This window comes from Bos mutus, chromosome 19, assembly GCF_027580195.1.
Source record: "Bos mutus isolate GX-2022 chromosome 19, NWIPB_WYAK_1.1, whole genome shotgun sequence".
NCBI lineage: Eukaryota > Metazoa > Chordata > Mammalia > Artiodactyla > Bovidae > Bos > Bos mutus.
Window position 1 is genome coordinate 34038111 of NC_091635.1, and position 20086 is coordinate 34058196.

General features: G+C 39.5%; 1 protein-coding gene across 6 annotated transcripts in view; it reads left to right on the forward strand.

Annotated features, from left to right (window-relative positions):
• Positions 1-20086, forward strand: part of TANC2 (tetratricopeptide repeat, ankyrin repeat and coiled-coil containing 2) — a 359086-nt gene that overhangs the window by 274687 nt on the left and 64313 nt on the right. For all 6 annotated transcript variants that reach the window (XM_070390029.1, XM_070390030.1, XM_070390031.1 and 3 more), the window contains 2 exons: positions 2402-2535; positions 14460-14691. In XM_070390029.1, coding sequence (XP_070246130.1) covers positions 2402-2535; positions 14460-14691 — 366 coding nt within the window. The remainder of the gene's footprint in view (positions 1-2401; positions 2536-14459; positions 14692-20086) is intronic.

Genomic DNA, 20086 nt, shown 5'->3' on the forward strand with positions numbered 1-20086 from the left:
TTTTCTAGTTTTGAGGGCACATGTTTTGTCTTTCTTGTATTATTATCCTCATGAGGTTTTGGTTAAAACTTTTCAAGTATTGGGGCTCAAAAATACTACTTTTAAAAAATCAGTGGTCTGTATGTTTCTATTTTATATTTCTGTTATTTCTGTAAACAGATATGAATTGAATATATATTAACCAATTTAAAGGTGTTTCTTTGAGGAAAAAAAAAGAATAAAGAACAAGCTGTTTTTCAGCATCGACCTTTTACTATAGGAGTCAGCACTGGAAATGTCACTGGCAGCAGCAGAATCTTTTTCATTAGTGAATAAGGGTGATGTCTATAGAGAGAGAATTGAATTCAGTTTTTACAGTTTAATTTACATTAAGCTTTGATAGGTGTATTCGGAATCCTTCTGGCCTTCCCAGGCCTGAGTCAGCGATGTAGTTGTAGTAATGATGAAAATAGGTGAAACGTTATTGGAGCTCCTGGCCTTCATCTCTGCATCCTGTGTCATTCTTCTTTCTGTCTCCGCCTCGTCCGCGCTGAGCAGCACTGCCCTGGCAGATGTGAGCAGTCTAGCCTGCAGCACTGCGTTGCCTGGCTCTGTCCTTCCCCCACAGACACCCAGCCCCCAGCCGCCCCCTCCTTGTCATTTCCCTGGGAAGGCACAGAAGAGCTGTCACGGCAGGCACTAGCCTGTCATCCTGTTTGCCACCTACACCCCTTCCTAAACCTTACTCCCCCATCAGTCTCAACCACCACCATCACCCACCCCTCAGCACACACACTCTTCTAAGAACAAAAACATTTTGTGAAAATGGACCTGTTGCGTAATCAGGATATTATCACATGAACTACAAAGATACTCAGTACAGTCGTTAGGGAAGTTCAGTCTAACACAGGACTCTATTCTCCTATCCCTAGAAGGCTCAGTGTAGTTATTGTTCGGATTTGATATTTGCCAACAGCTGCCGTGCCCCCAGATAGCTGTGCAGTGAGTAGCTCCTCCTCTCTCAACCCTGCTCATCCCAGAAATCCGTTTTGCCAATTTGCTGTGTACACGGCAGCTCCTCCCGATTCACTTGTTTTCTACTCTTCTCTGAATACCAAGCAGAAAGTAAAGACACCCAAACAGAAAGGAGGGCATCTCCCGAAGGGAACAGCTAGAAGACAGAAGGCCATAATTACCCACAAAGTCAAGTACCAGATAAAGGGAAACGGGGTGGAGCAAGGGAGTAAACAACAGGCATGATACAGTGACAGTCGCTGAACTTACTGTTTCTTCAGTCTTCTTTCAGTGCTGTTTCCCACACCTCCCCTCCTACACTGTATTCAGAACTCTAGGCAATGGCCAGTTGGGTGGAAGAGGTCTCAATTCAGTCCTCCTGGTAGGGAGTTACATGAAAACCATTTTCCCTGTTCCTCCTCCTCTTCAATAGCTGTTGACCATCCAGTAACAGCCTACTTATTTTGTACCCCTTGTTAAAATATTATCTGTATTCACAAATGTAGTCCCTGATTTCTAGTAGTAGTTAGCGTGTGTGTGTGAAGTTGCTCAGTCGTGTCTGACTCTTTGCGACCCCGTGGACTATAGCCCGCCAGGCTCCTCTGTCCATGGGATTCTCCAGGCAAGAATACTGGAGTGGGTTGCCATGCCCTCCTCCAGGGGATCTTCCCAACCCAGGGATCGAATCCGGGTCTCCTGCATTGCAGGCAGACGCTTTATCCTCTGAGCCACCAGGGAAGCCCAGTAGTAGTTAAGATATTACCTAAATAACATGAGCAAATGGAATTTTTTAAAAAACAGCTTTATTAAGCTACAGTTCACCTAACCCTGTAATTCACCCATTTAAATTGTTCAGTTCAGTGCATTTTAGTGTATTCACTGAGTTGTAAAGCAGTCACTATAATCTTAGAATGTTTTCATTCCCCCCTAAAAGAAATCCCATGCCCATTAGCAGTCCGTCTTCATTTCCCTGTCTCCACCCCTAGGTAAGCACGAATCTGCTTTTTTGTCTCCTGTGGATTTTCCTTTTCTGGGCATTTCACATAAATAGAATCATATACTATATGACCTTTTGCAACTGGCTTCTTTGAGTGAGTGTAACAGTTCCAAGGGTTGTCCATGTATTGGTATTTTATTTCTTTTTATTGTCAAGTAATGTTCCCTTGTGGGGCTGTACCACATTTTATCAGTTCATCAGTTGATGGACATTTGGGTTGTTTCCACTTTGAATCTTGCTTCTTTGAGCACTTGTGTACAAGTTTTTTCATGGACATACATTTTTAAGTCTCTTGGGTACATACCTAAGAGTAGAATTGCGGGATTGTACAACCCATTGAATTTAGCCAGTCTTCAACCAGTCCAGAGTTTTATGATGATCTGATGCAAATATCTCATCTTTTTAAACCAGATGTGGATGCCAACAGAGAGCTGCCACTCACACAGCCACCGTCAGCCCACTCTTCCATCACCAGTGGAAGCTGCCCAGGAACTCCAGAAATGCGCAGGCGGCAGGAGGAGGCCATGCGGAGACTAGCCTCACAGGTACGAGAGGATCCCCAGGGTGCGGGCATGCTAGCGCCATCTTAACGTCAACAGAACAATGGGAGGGAGACCCCAGCAAAGCGAACAAAAGTATATACAGGTATACCATTAACATATAGAGGAAATTTTCTCTTTCTTTGCTGTTCCTAGAAAAATACTTTGTTATTTTGGAATCAGAAACATTGTTGCAAGGACCCTTAGAAATAACCAAAGTCCCATAAGGAATAGATAAGAAAGTGGAGACTCAAAGTTATATGATTTACCCAAGATCACAGTATAAGTAATCAATATAGTTTTTAAATTTTCATTCCTAGCTCCTAACTTCCTGCTGTACTGCACTATCCATGAATTTTTTATATGTTGCATTGTAATTTTCTTTATTATTATCAAAGCGATATATACACATAGTTCAGGAAATCAAATAATGTTCAAAGACTTATAATAAAAACCAGGAATTCTTTTCTCCTCCCCAAGCCACCCTCGCCCCAAAGGCAAACACTTTCAATGTTTAGAGATATTTCTCTGATCCATACCTCCATCTTTGTAAATAATATTTATGGTCTGCTATAACTGTTTTGATCAGTTCTGTGCATTATCTATTGCTTCTTCTTATGGATGATGAGAATTTTAGCTCTTTTACCTTCCTTGCTCTGTCCACCATGTCACTACAGTTATATCATGATTTTTGTCTGAATCCGTGTTATATTATATTCCACAGTATTAATACTGTGGCAATACGGTTCACTGTAGAACCAAGAATAACATTTTCTTCTTGAGCAGTTTTGTTTTTCCTGGGTTATGAAATGCCTCATTTTAAAATTTGCTTCTTTTTCTTCAAAACAATGATTGTCGTTCCATAACTCTTGCTGCTGCTAAGTCGCTTTAGTCGTGTCTGACTCTGTGCGACCCCATAGACAGCAGCCCATCAGGCTCCACCATCCCTGGGATTCTCCAGGCAAGAACACTGGAGTGGGTTCCCATTTCCTTCTCCAATGCGTGAAAGTGAAAAGTGAAAGTGAAGTTGCTCAGTCGTATCCGACTCTCAGCGACCCCATGGACTGCAGCCTACCAGGCTCCTCCATCCATGGGATTTTCCAGGAAAGAGTACTGGAGTGGGGTGCCATTGCATTCTCCGTCCATAACTCTTAATGCTTTGTAAAATGGCTCTCAGGACAGTTTTCCACATCAGTTATATTCCCCCACACACACACACACTCTGGAAGCCCCAGAGTTCTCCATCAAACTAACCTGGACCTCAGATGCTCTCAAGGCTTACCACCTAGTTGTTATCCTGGAAATTCTGTTGCTGTGTTTGATCACATGTCATGATCTTTCTTGATTATATTCCTTTCTTTGATGGAGCACATCATCTAGTAGCTTCCCAAGAAAAAATGCCAAGGAGGTAAATTTTCTGAGATTTAATGTTCATAAAAGTGTCTTCATTCCATTCTCATACATTACCATTTGTTTGATATCATAAAACTGGAGTTTAAAAATTATTCTCCCTCAGAATTTTGAAGGCATCCACCTTTTTAAAAAAATTTTTAAGTTAATTTTTATTGGAGCATAATTGCTTTAGAGTGTTGTGTTAGCTTCTACTGCACATAGCTTGGGTCAGCCATACATACATATATGTATACATATACATATATCTACTCCCTTTTGGAAGATATCCATCTTGAACTTCCAGTATTACTATATAAGTAATACGGTTTTCTTGTTCTAGTTGCTAAGTCATATCTGACTCTTTGTGACCCCGTGGACTGCAGCACACCAGGCGTCCCTGCCCTTTACTATTTCCCGGAGTTTACTCAAACTCATGTCCATTGAGTTGGTGATGCTATCTAACCATCTCATCCTCTAGTTCCATCCCAGTATGGTACTATTCTTATTCCTGATTCTTTATATATACTTTTTTTTCCTTCCGGAAGCTTTTAGAATCTTCTCTGTCACCAGTCTTACTAGGTCTTTTTTCTTTTCATAATCTATTGGTGCCTAGTGAACCCTGGGTTTATTCTTTGATTCAGGAAAATGCTTTTGTATTATTTATTGATAATTTCCTCACCACCACTTCCTCTGTTATCTCCTTCTACAACTCCTTTTAGTCAAAAATTAATTTCCTATGTTAATACTCTTTACTTCCCTGTTTCCTATACTTTCGTTTTCCTATTTTGTTTTATGATCCACTTTAAAGAGATTTCCTCAACATCACCTTGCAATACTTTCACACACACAAAAAAAATTGGCTATCACAGTTTTAATTTCCAATAGGTCCTTTCTTCCCCCAGTTGTTCCCCTCTTTTTTAGAGCATACTGTTTTTGTGTTATGGATGCAGTATGTTCTCTTTTCTCTTCCTTAATAGTTAGATAATGAAAACCTGATGGAAGCCTGTGTATGCGGAGAGCTTCACTATAGATAATTAAGATGACCTGTCAACTTTTACTGCAAAACCCCAAAGTCAATGTCCATAAGTTTTTTTCCTGCACTGTTCATCTTATCTAGCAGGGAATCCACCAATCTCCTGGAGGGTGTATATCCTGGCTGCCAGCATTCTGAAGCTAGTAGAGAGAGAGAGAGAGAAATAGAGAGAAAGTGAAGTTTCATCACTTAGATTGCAGACTTTTACATAAGCCCCTTGTTTCAGTCCTGCACCTGCTCCTTAACTACCCTGTGTCTGGTATCCCTAAGCCTGGATTCTCTTAGTTTCTTGAGTGAATATAATCCTCTTTCCTGTGGGTTTTGGGGAAGGTAGTCACCCAGCTGGGCAAGATGGGAGGGATATCTGGGGATCCAACTGCTCCTTCCATAAACATCAAATAATGTCTGTGTTTTCAACTTCCCTCCTCACCCCTCTTCTTCCACAGTATCTGGTGCTTATAATTCCTGTGGTTTTATGAGGTTTGACAGATGAGTCAGCCTTATATCCTCAGCTAGCACTTGCTTCACCTTCTTCTGTTAAGCTTTTAATCCTACATTCATATTCCATCCTTATATATTATAATCAGAAATTAGATATTTCTCATCAACAGAGTTTGCATTTATGTTTCTTTTTTTTCCCAAATCACTCTGTGATAATCTTTTATTTTGTGACAATTATTTATTTATTTGGCGGCATGGTGGGATCTTAGTTCGCTAAGCAGGGATTGAACCTGTTCCCCTCCCCCACCCCTGCAGCGGAAGCACAGAGCCTTAACCGCTGGACTGCCAGGGAAGTCTCCGCATTTCTGTTTCTTACTCTCCTTATTTCGGAGGAATGCCGTCTCCAGTGTTTGAAGAAGTCTCTTGTCATGGTTAATTAGTAATGAGGAACAGGAAGGCATCTTCACTGTCATAAGCTTCTAATTTCTTCATAGAAATCCTGTCCAGGTATGAGCCAGAAATGGCATGTTTCCCCCAACTACATTTTCAGTTGTCCCCACTTAGGTACACACCCATTTACAAATGAGCTTCTGAAAACAGTTTGAGACTTCCCTCATTTCACTGCTAACTCAGTGCAACTTTAAAAGACATCTTTGTTTTTTCTTTTTTCTAAATATCCCGTGTAAGCTGACTCCAGCCTCTTCTTTAGAAAAAATCAGAATAAATGTCATCTAGAAATACACAAATGCTGAAGAGCTTTCATCATCACAGTCATTTATTTATTCATTTGGAATAGATGTTTGGAACACCTGTAATACAAGATTGAAGCTAAAGCAGTGAACCAGACAAACACAGTCCCTGTTATCAGGTAGCCTACGTTTTTGTGGTGGGAGAAGGCCAATGAACAAACAAATACATGGTATATCGGATGGTGATGAGTGCTAGAAAGAAAGTCTTCACATGTTGTCACTTCTTAGTCTCTCATCAGGAGAAAAGTCCCAGGACTTCCCTGGCTATCCACCCATTAAGACTCTGCGCTTCCACTGCCGGGAACACAGGTTCAGTATCTGATCGGGGAAATAAGATCCCACATGCCTTGCGCTGCAGTCAAAAAGTTAGAAGAGAGAGAAAGAAAGAAATCCCAAGATTCCATATGTTCAATATTTGGAAAATGTTATTTATTTTTAGTAGGAAATTAGTAACTATATTTACTTGAAAACTGATCGTGTTTTAAATTCCATGGTTGTGCCTTCCTTAAGCACAAGATAAATCAATCTGTTTTGTACCTAGAAATGGGATATTTTTATGGGGTCACATAGAGTTGGACACGATTGATGCGACTTAGCAGCAGCAGCAGCAAACCTTCTATAAGAAATGGCTCCTTAGATTAAAGTTGATGTTTGATTCAATATTTTGAAGATGTTAAATGTTAGAAGTGAGATATATTAATCATTATTTACACTTAAGGAATAAAATTAAAATTTCATGCTTATTTCTTCCTTAAGCAAAATATAAATACCTCTGTTTGTATGTAGAGATGGAATATCTTAAAATTTACACTGAACATTGTGAAACAAATGGCCCCTTAGATTAAAATTGAATGTTATCCGAGTAATTGTGCCACATTTCCAGTTCAAACACAGGTTTATGCTATAGAAGCATAGAGCAGAAGCCAGCGACCTTGCTTCTCATCTGTAACAAATGATGAGATCTTTTCGAATCAGTTAGTATCTTGATAATGCAAGCTATTATATGAAAATTAAAAGTACCCTTGAAAAACTGCTTGATTTGATAGTTCTTAGTGTCAGTTCTTGTGTATCATTCATTATCGTTGATATTTCATAGTATTCTTGAGGCTTCTTATGCTTCTTCCTAATTGAGAACATTGAGTTCTTGTCACAACTTTAGAGCAACTTTATTTATTGAAGAAACACTTTCCACTTGAAGTAACAGGTTTTGCTAGGTCTAGATCTCTTAATGTATTTCCAGTTAATATTATGTATTTCTTCTGAAGTATAGCTGAGGTGTGTGGAGATCTTGTTCAGAGCCTTTCCTGGGTGTGTGACTTTAGAACAACCATCACTTTTCCAGGGTTTCATTCTGTTATCTGTGTGGTCAGACATGTAGAATTCTCCAGACAGAGAGACTGACTTCTATTTACTGTGGGCATAATGCACATTGAGCTTAGTACTTTTTACATTATATTTGTTATTTCACTTCTTCATTCTTACCTTGAACCTCTGAGGTGGTCACTGTCATCCCCATTTTACAGATGAGGACACTGTGCTTCAGTGATAGTTAATTTTTCCAGTGTCTTCCTATTAGTAAATAGCAGAGCTTGGATACAGAGTCAGTGTTCACCCCAATAAAGTGAGTCGTCTTCTTCCCATTTAACAGATACAGAAACTTACCTCATACTGAGGTTATGTAACTCACCAAGATAACTAGAACATGACTTGAAACCACGATTTAAACTGAGGCAGGCAGGCTCCAGAGTCCAGGCTTTTAACCACTGTAGCGCTCTCCAGTGCAACAGGAAGGATTTTTGTTTCGTGTTCTTATGGAAAAATCTGTCGATAATTGAAAGTGGCTTCAAAGCAAGAAACTTATAATGAAGGAGCACCTTCCAGAAATTTCGCTGACCTCAAATTCTTCTTCAAAAAGTTTCCTTTTTCAAAAGTGACTAGACGCTCTTGTCACATTAGGTAAGTTGCCACTGGCTTAATCCTTAAGACTAAAAAGCTAATACCTCTTAAATAAGCTAATTAGAGAAACTAGCTAATTTTAATAAGTGTCACAGAGACACAAAAAGCAGAGGATTTTTCCCCCCTAGGGAAATCTATGTAAGAAAAAGAAACCTGAAATGTCATCCTTGCCAAGAGACGAGTTCTGTACTAAATCAGGATGATGTCAAGTGATCACGGTTCATTCCTGAGCTAGTTGCTGCTAGTGTTAAAGGTATCAGCAAGGAAGTGATCCTGTCAGCAGTTCAGAAATGCATGTTGAGCATAATAAGAGACTTAACCGCACATACACACACACACACAGTCATAGGGAGAGAGGAAAACAAAAAATAACATCAGCGAAGTATGAGATTCAGAAAAAGAAAAAAGGTATGAGATTTGGTTTGGGTTCCAATTGACTATTTTGAAGAGATTTACATTTTAGGAGAAATGTGATCCAAACTAAACAGCAAATAACCTATAGATGTTTTATAAAATGTGTCTAGGGTTTTTTTTTCCTCTAAAAATTAACATCAAAATTTTATAGTGAGACCCAGATGCATCCACACTCAGGATACTGAATATGGAAACAACCTTATTTATTCATTTCTCAGGGTTTTTTTTTTTTTTTTTTTTTTTAATCTTGTCTCTTCCACTAGATGGGTCAGTATTTAAATTATTGTTCACCACTCTGTCACCAGCTCCTAACACAACGCCTAGCACAGAAGTATGTGTTAAATGAGTGAATAAATTGTAATCTGTTCTCTGTACTGAAGTCTGAGTAATCCTTCTAAAACAGATTTCTGTTCTTGCTACTTAAAATCTGTCAGTGGCTCCTCCTTGCCCTTGAATGGAATCCAAACTCTGTTCTTGAAACATGACTATTATAGTAAAGGACCTTTACATGCATGGGTGCTAAGTTGCTTCAGTTGTATTGGTGCGCAACCCCATGGTCTGTAGCTGGCCAGACTCCTCTGTCCATGGGATTCTCCAGGCAAGAAGACTAGAGTGGGTTGCCATGGCCTCTCCAGGAGATCTTCCTGACCCAGGGATCGAACCCAAGTCTCCTCTGTCTCCTGCATTGGCAGGCAGGTTCTTTACCACTAGCACCACCGGGGAAGCCCAGAGGGCCTTTACATTTTTTATCTAGCCCAGGGTTTCTCAGCCTCAACACCGTTGACATTTTGGGCCAGATAACTCTTGGTCTGCGGGCTGTCCTGTTTAGTGTACTGTGCTGAGTATCCCGGGCCTCTGCCCACTGTCCAGTGGTATCCTGCCACCCACAGTCATGTTGACCAAAACTGTCTCCAGACGTCACCAAATGTCGCCTGGGGAGCAGAGCCACCCCAGATGAAAGCCTCTGCTCTATCTATCTGCTCATATCTCCCGCCTCTCCCCACTCACTCGCATTCTAGCTGCATTGGAGGTGTAAAGCTGTGTCTTGCCTGAGGGGCGTCACACGTGCTGTCTTCCTCTGCCTGGGACACACCTGCCCCAATGCGCTTCTCATCATCCTTTAGATTGCAGCTTAAGTTTCACCTCTAAGGAGGCCTTTCCAGCTCTCCTTAGTTCCTTAGATGGCCCCAGCTTGTGTTACACCTGCATCTTGTATTTCCTATCTCATCATGCTTTTTCCCCAGTTCTGTCGAGATTAACTGACATAGAATACTGTCTTAGTTAAAGATGTACAGCATAATGATTTGATATGTGTAGTTAGTTAATAGCCATCACCTCACATAGTTACAGAATTTTTGGTGTGATAACTTTTAAAGTCTACTCTCTTAAGTCATTTTCAACTATATAATGTAGGACTGTAAACTGTAGTCACCAGGTAGTACATTATGGTAGTAATAATAATGTTGCAGATGGATACTGAAATTAGTGGGTAACAATTTGGGGAGGAACAGTATTTGCACTGACTCAAAGTATCTCCTCTAAGATATTTAACTATAAAGGGTAAGATAGTAGCTTTATAGTAAAGAAACCTGGCAGAAACCTTTACCTTAGCCAAGCAATCAAGGTCAGCACCACCAGGATCAGGACGCGTCACATCATGAACCCTGTGACATGATCCACTGAAAAGGACAAAACATTGTTTTTGTGGTATTCTTGCCAAAAAAAAAATCTCAACTGGAAAATGAGGAAAACATGAGAGGAACTCACACTGACTGATATTCAACAAAGTAACGGATCAGTACTCTTCAAAAGTGTCAAGGCCATGAAACACAAAGACTGAGGAGCTCTTACAGACTACAGGAGTCTAAGGAGAAATAACAACTGGATAGAATGCTGGAACAGAAAAAGGTCATGAGTGGAAAACTGACAGAATTTGAATACTTTCTGGTTCATAGTGTGTGCCAGTGTTATTTCCTGGTTTCAATAATTATGCTATGATTATGTAAGATGTTAAGGGAAGCTGGGTAAGGAATATACGGAAACTCACATCTTTTTGCAACATTTAAGTCTAAAATTAGCTCAAAATAAAAAGTTTAAAAAAAAAATTCCTACTGCAAAAAAAAGAGCTCCAAGCTGGAAAATTACTGAGGCCAAACCCAAGTCTTGAGCTATTCCTAGCTGCCAGTCCCAGGATGAGAATTACAGCCATAGTTGAGGGAGAAAGGGCAAAGTAAATGTTTTTACCCTGAGCCACGAGGTCACTAGACACAGGAAAATCCAAACTGAAGTATTGGAAGGGATGTGCCGAGTAGGAAATCAACCAGGTGGTAGTGAGAGAGTTCAAGAAAGAGTGATGAGAAAGAGATAGGGAATAAAAATATGAGAGCGTGAAGGAAGGTCAGTAGCAACATTAGTTTGCTGGGACCTCCCTGGTGGTCCCATGGTTAAGAGCCTCCTCTTCCATGGCAGGGGCACGGATTCAATCCATGATTGGAATCCCCCATCCTGCATGCCATGTGGCATGACCCCGAAAAAAATTTTAAGTGATGCCAGTGACAGCTGATGTGAGAGTTGGACCATAAAGAAAGCTGAGCACCAAAGAATCGATGCTTTTAATTGTGGTGCTGGAGAAGACTTAAAGAGTCCCTTGGACAGAAAGAAGATCAAATCAGTCAATCCTAAGGGAAATCAACCCTGAATACTCATTGGAAGGACTGATGCTGAAGCTGAAGCTTCCTGTACTTTGGCCACCTGATGTGAAGAACTGACTCATCAGAAAAGACCCTGATGCTGGGAAATATTGAAGGCAGGAGGAGAAGAGGGCAGCAGAGGATGAGATGGTTGGATAGCATCACCACGTCCATCAAGTTGGTGATGCCATCCAGCCATCTCATTCTCTGTCGTCCCCTTCTCCTCCTGCCCTCAATCTTCCCCAACATCAGGGTCTTTTCTGATGAGTCAGCTGTTCACATCAGATGGCCAAAGTATTGGAGCTTCAGCTTCAGCATCAGTTCTTCCAATGAATATTCAGGATTGATTTCCTTTAGGGTTGACTGGTTTGATCTCCTTGCAGTCCAAAGGACTCTCAAGAGTCCTCTCCAACACTCCAGCTCAATTCTTGGCACTCAGCTCTCTTTATGGTCCAACTCTTATATCCATACATGACTACTGGAAAAACCATAGCTTTGACCAGATGGACCTTTGTTGGCAAAGTAATGTCTCTGCTTTTTCATATGCTATCTAAGTTGGTCATAGCTTTTCTTCCAAGGAGCAAGCGTCTTTAAATTTCATGACTGCAGTCACCATCTGCAGTGATTTTGGAGCCCAAGAAAATAAAGTCTGTCACTATTTCTACTGTTTCCCCATCTATTTATCATGAAGTGATGGGACTGGATGTCATGATCTTTGTTTTTTGAATGTTGAGTTTTAAGCCAACTTTTTCACTCTTCTCTTTCACTTTCATCAAGAGGCTCTTTAATTCCTCCTCACTTTCTGTCATAAGGGTGATGTCATCTGAAGTTATTGATATTTCTCCCAACAAACTTGATTCCAGCTTGTGCTTCATCCAGCCCAGCATTTTCCACGATGTATTGTGCATATAGGTTAAATAAGCAGGGTGACAATATACAGCCTTGACATACTCCATTCCCAATTTGGAACCAGTCCGATTTTCCGTGTCCAGTTCTAACTGTTGCTTCTTGACCTGCATACAGGTTTCTCAGGAGGCAGGTAAGGTGGTCTGATATTGCAGTATTATTATTCCAGTAATACCAGTTGGTCTGGTATTACTGGAATAATAGTGACTGAATATAGGCCGTGGTCACTTCCTCAGAGCTGTAGGGAGTGATCTTTTGCCCTTCACTGAACACTAGCACAGTGAGAGACTGAAGGTAAAAAACTGTGTTTCCTATTCATATATGTGGGAAAAGTTGTTGTAATGTCAACAGGTAATTCGGGAGAAATACCAAGTGTTTTTGACAGATTATATGTACACTTACATACCGTCTAGCTGCCTGGAAATATCTAGTAAGTGACCTATTTTGAGTCAAAGTACAAATTTCATGAAGATGTTGAATGGTCTGTCTGCCTGAAGTCTGCAGAGGAGTTAAGATTTTATATTTGGAATGCCTAAAAATTTTTAAACTCAAAGAAACAAAGGCAGCCCCAGAAGGGGCAACTTTCTCAGTGATCTCTGTTAGGTGAAACTTCAGATAGCCAAGAGTGTAGATGATTTTTAATGAAACCAGGGCAAGAACCCTCTTCCTAAATTTTAAACTTTTTATCTTCATACTCATATCCCATTACTTCAGGTAAAGGGTAAGTTATAGCTGATTTGCTCAGCTGTACTTTGCCTCGACATAGGAAATCAATTGAGATAAAATATGATGAAAGTTCATATTGATTCAGAGATTTGCTGTTTTCTTTTTATAAAGTGGAGATTTGTGTCCATGTGTACATAACCACTGACTTTCACTGTTCACTAAGAGGACAGATCAATTGCTGTCAAGTTTTCTTTTTGGGTTCCTTACCTTGTGTTTAAGATCAGTAATAAAGCAGTGATCAATCTATCTACAAAAGAGAGTGGAGATTTCTAAGTATACCTCCTCATTTCCATTTCCACACTATGCTCAGACATCATTGCTTCACTTACAAGCAATCCTGTCCTCAGCTTTCCAGGTGTAGTAACATTTCCTGTGTTCATTTTTTTTTTTAATGTTAATGAGAAGGATTTCAGATATTTTTTAAAAAGTGATATTTCCAGCATTTGTTAAAGAGCTAGAATGACCATACCTACAGGTTAGGAGTCATTTCAAAGCAGAACACTTTCGTGGATGATTCTGTTCTTTGAGAGCTGGGGTCCCAGTAGTATATCTGTGCATGCTCTTAGGGCAAATTTCAAATGCCTGAGGCACAAAGGCAGTAGCTGAAAAGAAGAAAGTGTACAGAACCTTGATGATGACCGTGATAATGATGGAGAGGAAGAGGAGAAGACATTGCTGGTGGTGGTGGTGGCGGCATCAGCTAACATGACTGCATTATGTTTTGAGCACCATGTCAAGTGTGGTCTGTACATTCAGGCTAAATCTCCCCTGCAGTTTCTACATAGGCCCATCACTTTTGTAGGTAGTACTGAGCCAATAGAGTGGTCTAGATTAAAATCACCCTCTGCCCTTCTTGCCCTTGAGGCAAAAGGAACAACCAGAAGATACAAAGCAAACACTGTGCAAATTTAAACAAATAAGAAAACAGAGCTTAAAATTGCAAGTTCCAGCCAGACTGGCTAGACCCTAGATGATATTAAGATGCATGCATTTTCTGAGTTCTTTGAATTTAACACGTGCATCTGACAAAAATCTCACTCCTCCTTCCTATTATCTAATTCTTATCCTGTCTCTGGGTGCTTAGAAAACTATTTAGTGATAATTCTTAAGTCTGCATTATTTTATTTTCCATAAAACTGATTACAACACAATTATAATTTTTTAAATATGCCTTATAAACATATGTTTGTTGAGTCTAACATATGGTATTTCTCTGGTTATTTTATTCCTGATGCTTTGTTACAGTATCAGATTGTTTCATGTACTACTTCATGCTGAATAAATATTAGAGAGATTAATCTTTATTCTCAGGCCTGCTTCCTATTTTAATCTAGAGGAAAAGCTCAGTTTGTATTTATAAGTTTTATTTATGAATTATGGTACCAAACACATACAAGAGAAATATTGGGTCAAATTTGTTATCTTAGATAAATCAGGGCAATTTCCAAGTTAACAGCTTTTGTTTTCACTTCAAGAAGTTGAGGAGTGGGGTGACAGAAGACAGTGTTAGAGAATAACCATACAGTAACCATGACTAACTTAGTGACCAAACACACACACACAACCATGACTGCTGCTCTTGCTGCTGCTCAACCTGTCTGCGTGCTCATCTTTCTTTCTTAGGTGGTTGCCTATCACTATTGCCAAGCAGATAACGCCTACACCTGCCTGGTGCCTGAGTTCGTCCACAATGTTGCTGCCCTGCTCTGCCGCTCCCCTCAGCTGGCAGCCTATCGGGAGCAGCTTCTCCGAGAGCCTCACCTCCAGAGCATGCTGAGCCTTCGGTCCTGTGTTCAAGACCCCATGGCCTCCTTCCGGAGGGGAGTGCTGGAGCCCCTGGAGAATCTCCACAAAGGTACAGATGAGGTGCAGAGCAGGTGGAAGGTGGAGGCTCTGGAGCCCAAGTTCACCTGGGGGCATGTTATAGAAATGATTATTTTTATCACACTGCCAAAAGTTAAATGTTCCTACAGGGTACAGTTAACAAATAAAAGGTTTTACTCAGAGGAAAAAAAAAAAAAATAAGAAATTCCTCCAAGAATTGGTAATTCCTTCTCTGCATAAAAATTTTCATTCTCATTTCCAAATACAATGCATTCTTCTTGAACTAAAGATAGTTGAGCTTCCAGTCCTTTCTGTGGAGTTCAAATAGATCACTAAAGCCATGGCTCCCTCTCTATGCCATGGAGTTTCTATGGTTACAAACATCCTCAGTCTTTATATTTGCCTTTTTTTTTATTACTCCACAGTCAGGTAAAATGAAGGGGTTACATAACTATGTGTATGCAAAAAAAAATACTTAATCATCCACTAAAAGGTATTAAGATATTTTTAAGAACTGGGGAGAAGTGATCATGTCCATGCCTTTTCTTTGTTTTAACTCTGCAACTCTGGTGGTATTGTTTTTCAGTTGTGTCCGACTCTTTGCAGCCCCATAGATTGCAGCATGCCAGGCTTCCCTGTCCCTCACTATCTCCCAGAGTTTGTTCAAACTCATGTCCATTGATTTGGTGATGCCATCCAACCATCTCATTCTCTGTCACCCCCTTCTCCTGCCCTCAATCTTTCCCAGCATCAGGGTCTTTTCCAATGAGTCAGCTCTCTGGTGTTGGCCGAGGCCTAAGTGTAACCACCTCATTCTTCACCTCTGCCCCTTCCCCAGCATGTTCTGTCCATGCTGGGAGCCGAAGAAAAGGACCTGAGTAAGCATGAGATGCCTGAGCAATCCTGTTTATCCCTGAGAGACTTACATACTTTCCTTGAACATTTCTCAGGTACTCGTATAAGAATTTGCGTTCTCCTGGCCACTGTCTCATTATGTCGACTTCCATGCTGATCACCATGTATCAGAGTTTTTCTTCTGGACTCCGATAACCTCTGTCTATAGCTTTGCTACCTACCAATCAGCTTTCCCACGCCCTAGACTTTTCTAACATTGAGATTCACCACAAATATTTTAAACATGTTTTCTGTCCATTCAGTCAACCTTTAAATCCCATTAATTGTGCCTTCTTGATGTTTCTCACGTCTCAAAATCATTCCTGCCACTGTCACCCTAAAGGCTGCTCAGCTGCCTGTGACATCACATCTGTGTTGCTGCCGTTACTGGTCTTTGGACTTCTGGTCTAGTGCTGTGTTCACATCATAACACATTTGGAAAATTATTCGAATGTATATAGCACACAGGGGTAAAAAATTAAGACTCCTCGTGGCTGGACATCACTGGTTCTGAAGCTACAGCTGCACGGAGCCCCTGATGCCCGGAGGGCTGAAGGAATTCATGTTTAGGCACATCTCTAACCCATTCATGGCATTCCTGGTGGGTAATATCTGCCCCAGTCTCTACAGTCTTCTAGACTTTACGTACTGCTTCCAGATAAAGCTTTATCAAACAGTGCTCTGGTCACTGAATTTCCCTGTTCAGAAACCTCCAGTGACTCCCTGTTAACTCACTGAATTAACTTCCAGCTCCTTAGTCTGTCATTTAAGGTATTTAATGGCCTGGATCCAACCTACTTTCTAGCCTTATGATCCACTTTTACCCTTATGAACCCTGTGTTTACATATAAACCAAAATATTCACAAATCCCTAAATACTTCCTTAAATTTTCCTGCCTCCATACATCTGCTCATTGATTCCTTTTCTTGATATGCCTTCTCCTCACATCTCAGAATCCTACCCATCTTTCATGGACCACCTTAAATACCACCTTATTCATGAAATACCTGCTGATCCACCAACTTCCTCCAGTAAGTTACAGTGTCCTTCCAAATTGACATTAGGGTTTTTTTTATATCTTACTTATGGTATTTCATATATTACTACCTATATATATTTTACTACATAATATATTACTACATAATATATTTCATATATTACTACCTTTCATATATTACTACTAATTTAATAGAACTTCAATTTTTGTTACTAACATTTATTGAACTTTTATTATATGTCAGATATACTTTGTGCTTTATAGGAATTAGTTGTTTCTATACTTATTCCTTTGTCTGAATTATATGCTGTTGAGGCTAAGAACTTATTCAACTTTTATCCTTCATGGTGATTACCTCAACCATGAACGTAGCAGGCATTTCAGGACATAAATTTTGAACAAATAAGTAAGATAGAAATTGTTCCCATATAGGGATACCTTGAGGGAAGGTCAGTGATACAGGATCTACATTTTAATGCTAATTTAAGGAAAATATTCAAATGTTTGCAGGCTCAGCTCTAGATTCTCAACCATAATTCATGTGTTTTATAATTTTGCTACTAAATATATTTGCTGCTCATTTAGGTCTCCACAACCAGCTTTAGCTATCCCCATTGATAAATGTTCTCTGAGTGAATTTAATTATTCTATCAAATTACCATGTTCTTACCCTGAAAACAAAATCACCATCATGAGCAACAGCTGGAAACACAATTTGTAAAATAAATTAAATACTGAAAATTATTTGATTAATCCCAAAGAAGACTGGAAAGAAAAAAAACAGAATATATATATATATATTTTTTTTTTTTTTTTAAAGTATGGAACAAGCAAAATGCAAGACTTAAATCAACTATGAGTAATTACATTAAATTTAAATGGACCAAATAATTCTGTTAAAAGGCAGAAACCATCAGACTGGATTATAAAAGCAAGACTCAGTAATATGCCATTCATAGGAAAGTTTATTTAAAGACACAGATTCAAAGTGAAAGAGCAGAAAAATATGTACCCTATAAACATGGAGCATAAGAAAGCTGGAGTGAGTATGTTCATGTGAGGAGGAGTGGACTTCAAGACAAGGAGTATGACCAGAGGGGCATTTCATAAACACAAAAGGATCAGTTCATCAGAAGATAAAATAATCCTAAATGCGTATGAACCTAACAGTGAAGTTTCAAAATACACGAATCAAAAACTAAACTAGAACTAAAGAGCTGAATAGACAAATAATTATAGTTGGAGATTTTAACTTCTCTGTCTCAATAACTGTTAGAACAAATAGACAGAAAATTAGTAAGTATATAGAAGATTTTAACAACACTGTCAACCAGTGTGACCCAGTTGGCATTTGTAGAACACTGTCAATAACTGCATAATACACATTCCTTTCAAGTGCACAAGGATTGTATCTGGGCCATAAAATAAGTCTGAATTCAAAAAACTAAAATCTTACAGAAAATGTTCTCTGAGATAATGCAATTTAATTAGAAATCAATACACAGAAAATCCCCAGATATTTAGGAATTTAGCAGTGCAGTTCTAAACAACCCATGAGACAAGGAAGAAACCACAAAGGAAATTATAAAAACTTCAAACTGAGTAGTAAAAAATAAATGATTAAGTTTATGAGTTAATAAACTAGAAAAAATGAGGAAAATAAACCTAGAGTAAGCAGAAAGAAATAATAAAAAGCAAGAGCTGCAATCTGTGAAATAGAAAATTAATATTTTTAAAAATTAAAATTTATAGCAATAAATTCAACAACTTAAATTGGGCAAATTCTATAAAAAACACAACAAAAGTGACTCAAAAGGAAAGAAAAAAATCTGAATAGCTCTTATCTGTTTAATTTTTAGCTCTTACCTATTTAAGTTCAAATGAAAAAAAACCTCTAAAAAGAAAACTCCAGGCGCAAATGGTTTTATTAATGAGTTTTATCCAGCATTTAAAGAAGAAATAATATAAATCTTGCATAAATGTTTTCAGAAAATAAAGGAGAAGAGAACATTTCTCAGTTTGTTTTATTAGACATGCATACTGCTGAAACCAGCCTTTGGTAAGGACCATACAAGGCAATGGCACCCCACTCCAGTACTCTTGCCTGGAAAATCCCATGGATGGAGGAGCCTGGTAGGCTGTAGTCCATGGGGTCGCTAGGAGTCGGACACAACTGAGCGACTTCACTTTCACTTTTCACTCTCCTGCATTGGAGAAGGAAATGGCAACCCACTCCAGTGTTCTTGCCTGGAGAATCCCAGGGACCGGGGAGCCTGGTGGGCTTCCGTCTATGGAGTCGCACAGAGTCAGACACGACTGAAGCGACGCAGCAGCAGCAGCAGCAGCAGCAGCGTACAAGAAAAGAAAATTATGGGCAAGAATTCCTCATGACCATAATAGCAAAATCCTGGGAAAAACAAAATAGCAAATTGATTAGTTCTACTTGATCAGGAATACAGTGTTTAACATTTGAAAGTTAATTAGTGTGACTCATCATACTAGCAGAATAAATGAGAAAATCTATGTCTTTATGTAAACATATATTTATAATCTCAATAAATGCAGAAAAAAATAATTAGTTAATAGTAAAAATGGTCTGCACACTAGGAATAGAAGAAAACTTAGCCTCATAAAGGACAACTCCAAAACATACACAATGAAATGTTAAGTACATTTCCCCTTTTATCAGGAGCTTGGTGACTTATTTTCAACATTTTTCAGTGGTCCAAGCTAGCACAGTTAAGAAAACAAACAAGCAAACAGTATGAAGATTGGAAAGGAAGAAGTAAAACTTGCTTTATTTGCTGATGTGCTTGTTTACTGGAACACTCTACGGAATCTACAAAAGAAAAGAAAAGCCTGCTAGAATTAGTAAATGTAGAGCTACTGTCGATATGGTCAGTATGTGGTATCTATTGTGTTTATTTTGGATGGCATCACCGACCTGATGGACATGAGTTTGAGCAAGCTCCAAGAGTTGGTGATGGAGTTGCAGCCTGCCATGCTGCAGTCTATGGGGTCACAAAGAGTCAGACACAACTGAGCGACTGAACTGAACTGAATTATGTTTATATACTAGCAGAAAACAGCTGAAAAGTGAAATTTAAAAAGTAGTATGCCAGTTTTAAAACATGGCTGCAAATTCTTTGACATTCCTCCCATCCAGCGTTAGAGTGTGTGTCTCGTTCCCTTGAATTTTAGCAAGCTTGTGACTGCTTCAACCAAGAAAATATGACAAAATGATGCTGTGTATAGTTGAGGCTAGGTTATAAATGGTCATGCTGCTCCCATCTTCTTTACTGAAACACTTGTTTTTTGGAGATGCATTGCCATGTCACGGGCTTCCCTGGTGGCTCAGTGATAAAGAATCCGCCTGCTAATGCAGAAAATGCAGGTTCAGTTCCTGGGTCAGGAAGATCCCCTGGAGAAGGAAATGACAACCCACTCCAATATCCTTGCCTGGGAAATCCCATGGACAGAGGATCCTTGCGAGCCCATGAGGTCGCAAGAGAGTCAGACACAACTCAGCAACCA